At 41.8% G+C, this 10,588-nt stretch overlaps 1 protein-coding gene across 1 annotated transcript; it reads right to left on the bottom strand.

Moving 5' to 3' along the window:
* Positions 1-29: 29 nt before the first annotated feature.
* LOC138948988 (uncharacterized) lies at positions 30-9,822 on the bottom strand. The gene is made up of 6 exons (XM_070320675.1): positions 9,665-9,822; positions 7,715-7,806; positions 6,918-6,989; positions 4,552-4,897; positions 1,589-1,690; positions 30-159 (listed from the first exon to the last, which is right to left on the bottom strand). The coding sequence occupies exons 1-6, from the start codon at positions 9,750-9,752 to the stop codon at positions 152-154; spliced, it is 708 nt and encodes a 235-aa protein (XP_070176776.1). The 5' UTR covers positions 9,753-9,822; the 3' UTR covers positions 30-151.
* Between the last annotated feature and the right edge of the window lie 766 nt (positions 9,823-10,588).

Below are 10,588 nucleotides of genomic sequence, written 5' to 3'. Positions count from 1 at the left end.
GTTCCTTTCAAACAAAAGTGCCCAGAAAAAAAAATCACCCATCTTTATTGTCAAAAGCAAAATAGGTAACTGACAGGTTGTACAAGTTCACTTTCATTCAGAGAATCGATATGGCTTTTCTTCATCTCACAGGGTGGGAAGACGAAGTCACCTATGTGCCTGTTTGAACACACAAAGGGAAACAAATTTTATGTAAAAAAACCAATGTTTGCTGAAAACTATTTGTGTTCAGCATTAAAAGTGACGCTCAGGTGCTCGTCTACGCGCGCGTGTGTGTGTGTGTGTGTGTGTGTGTGTGTGTGTGTTATTGTGTGTGTGTGTGTGCGTGTGCGTGTGTGTGTGAGCGCGCGCGCGCGTGTGTGTGTGTGTGCGCGCGCGCGCGTGTGTCTATGTGAGTGCGTGTCTGTGTGAGTGCGTGTGTGTGTGTGTGTGTGTGTGTGCCTAGCGCGGTAATTTTATTTGACCTTGATCCTTGTTTGTACAACACAATTAAGTCATCCTCCATGCACTAAAAGGAGTAAAAGGATTAATGCAACTTGAAACTTGTGCATGTCTGCGTGTTTCTGTGTATGTGTTGTGTGTTTTTATTTCGGTGTGGATTTCTGCGTCTGTGTGTCTCTATAATTTGTGTCTCGTTTCTCTAAGAGATGGGTTTGGAAATACTGGCTTACTGACTTACTATTCCTTCCTTTCTTTATTTGGTGTTTAACGTCGTTTTCAACAACGAAGGTTATATCGCGACGGGGAAAGGGGGGAGATGGGATAGAGCCACTTGTCAATTGTTTCTTGTTCACAAAAGCACTAATCAAAAATTTGCTCCAGGGGCTTGCAACGTAGTACAATATATTACCTTACTGGGAGAATGCAAGTTTCCAGTACAAAGGACTTAACATTTCTTACATACTGCTTGACTAAAAACTTACTATTCGTCTTTGATATCTTCTTAAACCGGTTCGCCTTTATGAGGACAGGTATATTGGTAATACGCTTAGGACATGGTGTGATACTTCGACTCGAACAGTGCGGCAGTCTTCTTCGACACGCCAGCATTAGGCTGTTGTGTTCATCATCAATGACAAAAAGATATATATTTATGTTATAAAATATCCAAAGTCATATATCGTGTCCTGACAATGATTAACAAAGAAAACAAGTTAACAATGCACCTAAGTCAGTTGTTATAAGGGGCAAACCCGTCAGGGACATTAACGCCCCTCGGCGTAATACGTATTTTTTCGATAATTTATTTTTTCTCAAGCTGGACATGGTATTTTTCTTAACAACTGTTGTGGTTGTTGTTATTTAGGTGCAAAAGATACCAACGAGACACAAAACAATTTAAAAGAATTTGTTTACACAGCAAACCTAATCTGCTTAGATCACTCGTCAAAGTATCGAGGTACGACCATGACAATGAGAGACGAGAGATGATGCATTAGTGTGCGTCTTCGTGTTTTGCAAGCCCTGGGACTTTTGCTATGAGTTTGGGAATTTTTTTTCCAGCGCATGAGTACACGAATTCGGCAAAAATGTTGCCGATTCCGCGATTTCGGCAAATCCGTGAATTCGGCACGACATATGCACTCACAGAGTCCACACGTCTTCTGACACAGCTGGTGGATGAGCGGTTCGGAGCATCGTCCTGCGTAGTCCGCGGAGCAGTCCCCGAGGTACAGGTCTTCGCACGGCGCTGCACGTGCACAACATGGTCACTAGAAATCTGGGGCGGGGATATAGCTCAGTTGGTAGCGCGCTGGATTTGTATTCAGTTGGCCGCTGTCAGCGTGAGTTCGATCCCAGGTTCGGCGGAAATTTATTTCAGAGTCAACTTTGTGTGCAGACACTCTTCGGTGTCCGAACTCCCCCCCCCCCCCCCCCCCTCCCGTGTACACTACATTGGGTGTGCACGTTAAAGATCCCACGATTGACAAAAGGGTCTTTCCTGGCAAAATTGCTTTGGCACAGTTAATAATTGTCTACCTATACCCGTGTGACTTGGAATATCAATCAATCAATCAATGAGGCTTATATCGCGCATATTCCGTGGGTACAGTTCTAGGCGCTCTGCAGTGATGCCGTGTGAGATGAAATTTTATACGGCCAGTAGATTGCAGCCATGTCGGCGCATATTTACCTTTCACGGCCTTATTCCAAGTCACACGGGTATGGTAGACAATTATTAACTGTGCCTAAGCAATTTTTGCCAGGAAAGACCCTTTTGTCAATCGTGGGATCTTTAACGTGCACACCCAATGTAGTATACACGGGGGGTGGTTCGGACACCGAAGAGAGTCTGCACACAAAGTTGACTCTGTGAAATAAATTTCCGCCGAACCTGGGATCGAACTCGCGCTGACAGCGGCCAACTGAATACAAATCCAGCGCGCTACCAACTGAGCTATATCCCCGCCCCATACCCGTGTGACTTGGAATAATAGGCCGTGAAAGGTAAATATGCGCCAAAATGGCTGCAATCTACTGGCCGTATAAAATTTCATCTCACACGGCATCATTGCTGAGCGCCTAGAACTGTACCCACGGAATATGCGCGATATAAGCCTCATTGATTGATTGATTGATTGAAATCTGGATGTGATGTTTTATTTGGTAAGAATACTCTAATGTTTTGAGAAAAAAACCCACAGGTGTAAAAATTAAACCACACTATCTTGATTGCAAATTTGATTAGCATATGTATAAGAGAACCAAATCGTTTTTACCGCTGGAAAGTATTTTTAATAGGCAGTTACAAATAAGAAGAATATTTGTGTAAGTGTTGATTTCATTTTCACAGAACGTTTCTTTACATTTGTTTTGAAGAAACAAATAGACCTAGTAAAAAAAAAGAGAGAAAAATAAGAAGAAATCTGAGCGGCCACTATCTAGTAACACGTTCTAAATGACGTTATCTGGAGCTCTGACAGAATGTTCAAGCGCCGTTGCATATTTTCAAGAAAAAAGGCATGATATTCAGCGGGCATTGTATGATATAAGCCTACACATCGGAGTTACTTTTTGTTCTTTTTCCCTTTTTTCTTTCATCGGTGAGAACAGTAATCCTTTGTTTTTTAACTTTTTTCATATACACATCAATATAACTTACAGCATACATACAGTTTATCAGCAACATCGGAGTTAGTAAACCACATACACATTCAATAGGTGCTTGAATGTATACTGCGCACCTGAAACCCTCCCTCTTCATATTCAGACCCTTGTTTTACGACTTACTTCATTTCAAGACCGTTCTTTCTCTGATTTGCTAACGACAACGAACATCTGTAAGTACGAGTCTAACTTTTTTTTAACACATACACACACACTAACACACACGCTCGCACGCACATACACACACACTGCCGCACGCACGCACGCATGCATGCACTCACACTAACACTGCCGCACACACACACACACACACACACACACACACACACACACACACACACACAAACACACACACACCTATTTCCCCCACAGTTTTTACTGCCTAGTACAAACACCCTTTCGTTTAAACACTCACCGCCTGAGAATATCCTAGGTGCCCCTCGTAAAGAGCGAGCATTTTTCAAAGAATTTATTTTAGCGTGGCCAGCCGGATTGTCTGATACCACAATCGGACGCCTCGTTTTGGCGCTAGAACTAACTTTTAAAATCCAAATAATAAATTGATAGCTTGTAACACAAACATTCTAAAATCATAAAAGATTTCTTTTTTCATCCAGACAAGATCAGTACAACTCGAAGTTTTGAAAGATTTAAAAAAAGGGGTCCGGAAGCAGCTAGGTCACACAAGGTCGTGTTGCAGACGAATGTTCTGCATAGCGCTTTCTCTTTGAAGCCAACCGCCGCCGATAAGTTCGTGTGACTCGCAGTCGTTTGTTGCATTTTAGATTCAGATGTACACAATTACGTGCTATTGCAGATACAGCGAGTCGCATTGAAATCACAAACTGACGACGGAATTGTGAAAAAAAGGAAAGTGTGTGACACGGGTCCACGATGGCTCAGGGGTAAAATAAACCAAGAAATCTGGTGTGTGGTTTACGCAAGCTAAATAGCCATTAAAACGAACTGTGTCATTTAATGCTGTTAAATGCTATTCACGGCTGTTCCTAGCTTGCGTTTTAGTGTGAGTTAAAAATAGTCGAGCAGAGGGAATAGTTTGGCTACCAGCAGCTGCAGCCAGCACACTGTTAAGCTCGCTTGCCTGTTATACCCAACTGCTTCCGCGCTATACTGGGAGATTGGCCTGATCAGTGCATAGCCCTGAGCGAGCTACTAGATGCTGTGTTATCTCTGCTGTGGGAAAAGGATGTATGCTAAAAATAGCCTGCAGCTACAGAAGAAAAAATGAAGCGCTGGGAACAGCCGTGTATTCCATAAGGTTAGAACTGCTTTTTTTCGTGAGAAGATTTAAATCGTTCTGTAAACCATTTGAGGCAGACTGGGCCTTTAAGAACATTGTACCGATATCAAGAAAAGATCTTTCCCTTCTGCACGCCCATTACCTCTTTCACTATAGAAAAACAAAGCACACACAAAACATACCGCTGGGTGGGGTCGTTCCGGCGTCGGTCGGTGCCATAGTGCTAGCTCCTGGTGCCATAGTGCTAGCTGCCATAGTGCTAGCTCCTGGTGCCATAGTGCTAGCTGCCATAGTGCTAGCTCCTGGTGCCATAGTGCTAGCTGCCATAGTGCTAGCTCCTGGTGCCATAGTGCTAGCTGCCATAGTGCTAGCTGCCATAGTGCTAGCTGCCATAGTGGGGAAGACGCCTGTAGCCAGGTCCCTCATGCACTGTTCGTCCGTACAGCACCAGTGGCAGATAAGGTCGTGTTTGTTGGGGTCACAGGCGGCGTCGTTGCTGGCTTGTTCCGCCCAGCAGTTGGCCATTTCCTACCATGAGAGAAAGGGGCGAGGTAGGGGGGGGGGGTTGTTGTTGTAATATTGTAAGCCAAATTCATTATTAAATAATAAATACATGTGTATTTTTAAAAACACTGACTGCTTGTTAGATACACAATGTTAAAACCAAGAGAGAGGGGTGGGTGTTGTAATAGTGTAAGCCAAACTCATTATTAATTAAAAAATAATAACTTAACAAACACTGACTGCTGGTGAGAAGCACAATGATAAAAGCAAAAGATATCCTTACGCACCATGACAAATGGGAGTGTGGGAGAGAGAATTACACCGTCTGAGGCCGACACAGAGGGGTGCCATTAGTATTGCATACTCCAGGGCGACGAACTGCTAAATCCAATTTAGAATGTCGCCCCGCAAAACCTCGTTTTGTCAGAACTGAACCAGGAAGCGTTACTAAAATTCACATGTTTAAAACAAAAACAAAGTAGTTTCTTTTTTCTTTTTTTTTTCTTTTTTTTCCTCAAACACTCACACAAAAGTGCTTCTAATCTGTAACTGCTTATCAATAATACTTTCCAACGGTAAAAACGATTTTGATTTTTTATATATACTAACTCGCATCTTTCCAATCAAGATAGATCAAGATAATGTGGTTCAATTTATACCTATGTGTCTTTTTCACCATTACAAAATGCATACGAAATAACACATCACTAACTTTCAAAACAATCTTAATTTCCAAAGTACGAAAAACAAATTCTTCAATAAACTTCCAAAATCTGTACTGTGTACAACCGGACATTAAAAAAAAAGTGTTTAATGAAATCTATAACATTAAAACAATAATTACACTTATTAGTTTCTGTTACTTTCATTTTACACAGGAGAATGTTGGTTGGATAAATGTTGTGCATAATTTTCCAGTGTTCAACTCTTTATCTCGTTTCTTGTGTGGATTGATAGGCAACTATCCACAACCGTTCATCTACATGTATCTCTACATTAAACTTTCTCTTCAAAAATCCTCCGGAACATGGTACATCTGTTTTCATATTAACAATCTCTTTCCTAAATTCTCAGGCACTTGACACAATTTTGCCATTAAACAGTGGTAAGGCATTACAAACATCATGATTAATATTTACAGCATTTTTCCTCATAAATAATAATACAGCAGCTTTCACAACATTATATTCAAGAATTCGGTTTGGTGAATTTCCAGTCAAATCACATACACCTTGATATGATAATATGTCTCCCGAACGTACAATATCAGTTAATATCCAACTTAAAAAAAACCACTTTGCCACTGTACGTTATGCATGCATTATTCCATAATAAAGTCGGTCCGACTGTACCACGATCATAGTGGTTATTATCCAGCCATACTTTGACACTGCTTTCCAAAAGTGCGATTTCACGAGGTATAACCCTTTAAATCTTGCACTTTTTACATTCGATAGAAAACATTCAAAATGCTTTCCAAAACGCAAAAACATCATCTTTGGGGTGAAACTCCAATTATCATTTTCGTTTGATGTACTCAGTTGTGGAACCCATTGTAATAAAAGAGAAATTTGCATTTGCCTAATATCGATTATTTTTAGGCAAACCTGGTCACGCGAGTCGAGTTCCAATTCTCACTGCAAGCAAACTTTTCGTTAATGTTTTCTTGTTTTTGACTTCTACCTGGCTCCTTCTTACTTCATTTATTTCCTTCCGTGCTTCTTCGTTCCAAAACCTTTGAGTGGTCACGGTAAGTAAGATCGAAGGTTTGCAAGATTAGTGAGTTACTTCTATTGAAAAGTTTCCCAGAATAACTCAGTCTATTTTTTTTTTTTTTTTTTTTTTAGCTTTTGGGATGATATCCCGGGCATTGGAGAACTTTAAAACCAAAAAGTGGCTGCCGATTTCGCAAATGATGCATGTACCACCGCGAGTCGACTGCAAGTAAATTTTGTTGGACAAATTATGAATGAGATCAATGCATTTGTGATCCAAATGAACATGCTACTTAACAATACAACTGTACTTATAGCCAAACACTTACCGATTGCGGGCGACAGTTCATCAACACCCAAGGAGCATTCCCATGGTTCAGATGTGTTGTTGTCTCACAGAACTGCAAAAGAGATGTCCCATGTATCATCATCATCATCGTCATCGTCGTCGTCGTCGTCGTCATCGTCATCGTCATCATCATCATCATCATCATCATCATCATCATCATCATGAGCAGCAGCAGCAGCAGCACTGCCAACACCCCCACAATGGAACACAACGTGTTTTCCTCCTTTCAGCGTGCACCTTTCATCACACCAATTACATTAAACATAAGGGAGGCTAGCGGAAGACGGTTTTTTTATTTTTTATTTAAAAACAATCAAAGCAACTTTGACATAGTGCTGAAGAAGAAAAGTTGTTCAAGGCGATTTGTACCACAGTGCAGTATCTGTTAAAAGGATTCATTTCCAGCTTTCGCAGTTCGAAGTGGGGATCAGAAGATGCCCAGACCACCTGAAGGTCATTCATGCCTTGCGAGACGGGCGCAGTGGCGTGTTGGTAAGACTTATGTGCAGACCTGCTAGTGAATTAACCCCCTTCGTGTGTACAAGACCAAGTGCGCACGGAAAAGATCCTGTAATCCATGTCAGAGTTCGGAGGGTTATAAAAACACGAAAATACCCAGCATGCCTCCCCAAAAATCAGCGTATGCTGCCTGAATGGCGGGGTAAAAAAGGTCATACACGTAAAAATCCACTCGTGCTAAAAACATGAATGAACGTGGGAGTCTAAGCCCATGAACGAAGAAGAAGAAGAAGAATTCATGCCTTGTAATATACTGACCTCGTCTGCTGCACACTGGTATGTGCCCCCAAGACAGCCTGTTAGTGGGCTGTGGTGATCACAATGGTCGGAGAAACATCTCTGCCATGACTCTGCACGTGATACACACACCCGCACATACACACGCACGCACGAACGTACACACAAGCATACAAACAAACACACGCACGCACACACGTATACACACACACACACACACACACACACACACACACACACACACACACACACACACACACACACACACACACACGCACGCACGCACGCACACACACGCGCATACAAAACACACACACACACACACACACACACACACACATGCGCACATATTCACATTAAAAAACGTTTTAAATACAGTTTTTGCAGTTCTCTGCCTCCCTTGCATTGCTTTTGTTTGTTTGTTTGCTTAACGCCCAGCCGACCACGAAGGGCCATATCAGGGCGGTGCTGCTTTGACATATAACGTGCGCCACACACAAGACAGAAGTCGCAGCACAGGCTTCATGTCTCACCCAGTCACATTATTCTGACACCGGACCAACCAGTCCTAGCACTAACCCCATAATGCCAGACGCCAGGCGGAGCAGCCACTAGATTGCCAATTTTAAAGTCTTAGGTATGACCCGGCCGGGGTTCGAACCCACGACCTCCCGATCACGGGGCGGACGCCTTACCACAAGGCCAACCGTGCCGGTCCTTGCATTGCTAGGACACTGCTATGAAATGCAACTTCAAGACTTGGCTCGCGAAAGATAGAGGAATAAATCACATACAGAAAACCAACTTCCCCCAGTTCCCCAAGGTCAATCCCCGCAAGAAAGCAGTTGCAGTTTCATTTAGTATTTCGCGAAAACAACAGCAATTTACCGTTGAATTTTCCCCAAATTCATGTTTCTTTATTAGTACTGGAGTTTTTACGAAACTACTGCATTTTCCCCGAGTACTGGCAGGACAAAAAAGTATTTATCAAAATTAAATATCATACAGACTGATGTGCCACTTTTCTGAGGGATCGGAACAATTTTAGTTTGATCTGGACATAACGGAATTGAGTGTTTTTCCTTAAAAACCAAGATATTTTCTTTCTATTGATGAACAAAACATTGGATTTCCAACGCGTATTTAGCTTCATAACAATACATTACACGCACTACAGTCTTATATACATTATAGATAATAATCCAAAAACAGATTGACTGCTAACGTTGTAAAATTCAGAATAAAAAACCAAACAAGAATGGTAGGTTATTAAAACGTTTACTATTGACAAAACGTATATTATTTCATTACTTTATTATTAGGCAAGAAAAGAGTAGCATTTGCATTTAGTATTTGGAAAATGTAAATGTAACGTTTTGTTTCGTTAATAACAAACGTTCCAATTACCTACCAGTCTCGTTTTTTGATGCATTGTAGGTAATCTTATTGTTTCACCATGAGTGTTTGCAAGAACAAGGTCGGACAGTGCACGTGGTAAAGAACTTTAAAAAAAAAATGTATTTTCATTTTATTTTTTATACACACATGTTTACAAATATAGGCTACATTGACACGTACATACAATATACTTAAATTTAACATACATTTATGTGGGTAGAGGTGTCTGAACTGATAAGGGGTGTAATGAGGGGAGAGAGAGAGAGAGAGAGAGAGAGAGAGAGAGAGAGAGAGAGAGAGAGAGAGAGAGAGAGAGAAGAGAGAGAGAGAGAGAGAAAGAGAGAGAGAGAAAGAGAGAGAGAGACAGACAGAGAAAGAGAGAGAGAGAGAGAGAGAGAGACAGAGAGAGAGAGAGAGAGAGAGAGATGGTGGTGGTGGCCCGAGTAATCGTTATTGAATGCATGTTCAACTAAAAAATAAAAAAAATAAAAAAAATGGCTTGTGGACAGAGAAGGCATTTAAACTGGACACTTATAATAGGAGACCAAAAAAACCACCAGGTTAAGAACTTACCAGACACGCAACAGAGAAGCACGAGAACGGAGACGATAACGCGGGCTGCCATTTTGAAGGGTATGAAGACAATGAGGTTTGCATGCATTTATATTCATTCTTTCATAATGGAAGATAAGGACCTAACGCAATAAAAGCGTGGCCCAGGTTCCTGAAATGACGCACAGAACATACGGATTTGGTCTCACATAAACACAGTTGATAAGACCTTCAAGTTTCAGTGAACTTGGCCTATTGACATCTGTATCGCTTCTGCGCTGTTAAAATCTAAACACGATAGGCCTATTTTGTTTTGTGCCTTCTCCCCCGTTTACTGCAGATGTTTTGTAATCAGGTTTTGAAACTTGTGTATTGCCTAAAAGTAGCGATCCAGTCTTCACGATCTGCAGGACCCTGTGACCCAGCATAATTAACAGGCACAACGGGTGAAGGCCATAATGGTTTGTTGGGGGAACTCGAACTTCCGATTAAAAGACACGTGGAGAAAAAACATGGAACTTACTACAAAACGGATTGCTTTGAAAGACTGATCAGCACACAGAACCCCTGTACGCCGTAACCCAGCTGCAGTCACTCACTTTGCAAAAGTTAAACCTCAGTGAAACGTCCTCGCATAAAATTGATCAGCTCGAAAATCAGAAAGTGTTACACACATAGGCTTACTGAGTCACTTCGGAAGCTAGAGCAAAACATTTTACTGAGTGTTTGCTATATGTTGTCACTTTTTTCTCAGTTAAGGGGGGTGGGGTGCCGGGGGGGGGGGGGGGGGGGGGGGGTTGGAAGAGGGAAGGGCGGTATGATGCAATCGCAATCGGCAATTTATTTATTTTTTGTATTACAATTATAGAAAAATGTTCACAAACAGGAACGAACCATGTGCTTCCGAGCCTCATTTGCCTTACATGTCTGTTGGCTATCGATCAT

Source organism: Littorina saxatilis, linkage group LG15 (assembly GCF_037325665.1).
Source record: "Littorina saxatilis isolate snail1 linkage group LG15, US_GU_Lsax_2.0, whole genome shotgun sequence".
Taxonomy (NCBI): Eukaryota; Metazoa; Mollusca; class Gastropoda; order Littorinimorpha; family Littorinidae; genus Littorina; species Littorina saxatilis.
The sequence above is the reverse complement of the archived record's forward strand: the minus strand, read 5'-3'. Positions and strand labels throughout refer to the sequence as shown.

Excerpts from the sequence above, each read along its gene's own strand:
- LOC138948988 (XM_070320675.1), bottom strand. The coding sequence starts at position 9,752 with ATGCATGCAAACCTCATTGTCTTCATACCCTTCAAAATGGCAGCCCGC. Across the intron at positions 6,990-7,714 it reads ACCAGTGTGCAGCAGACGAG|TTCTGTGAGACAACAACACA; the intron begins GTCAGTATATTA and ends TCTCTTTTGCAG. Across the intron at positions 4,898-6,917 it reads TGAACTGTCGCCCGCAATCG|GAAATGGCCAACTGCTGGGC; the intron begins GTAAGTGTTTGG and ends CTCTCATGGTAG.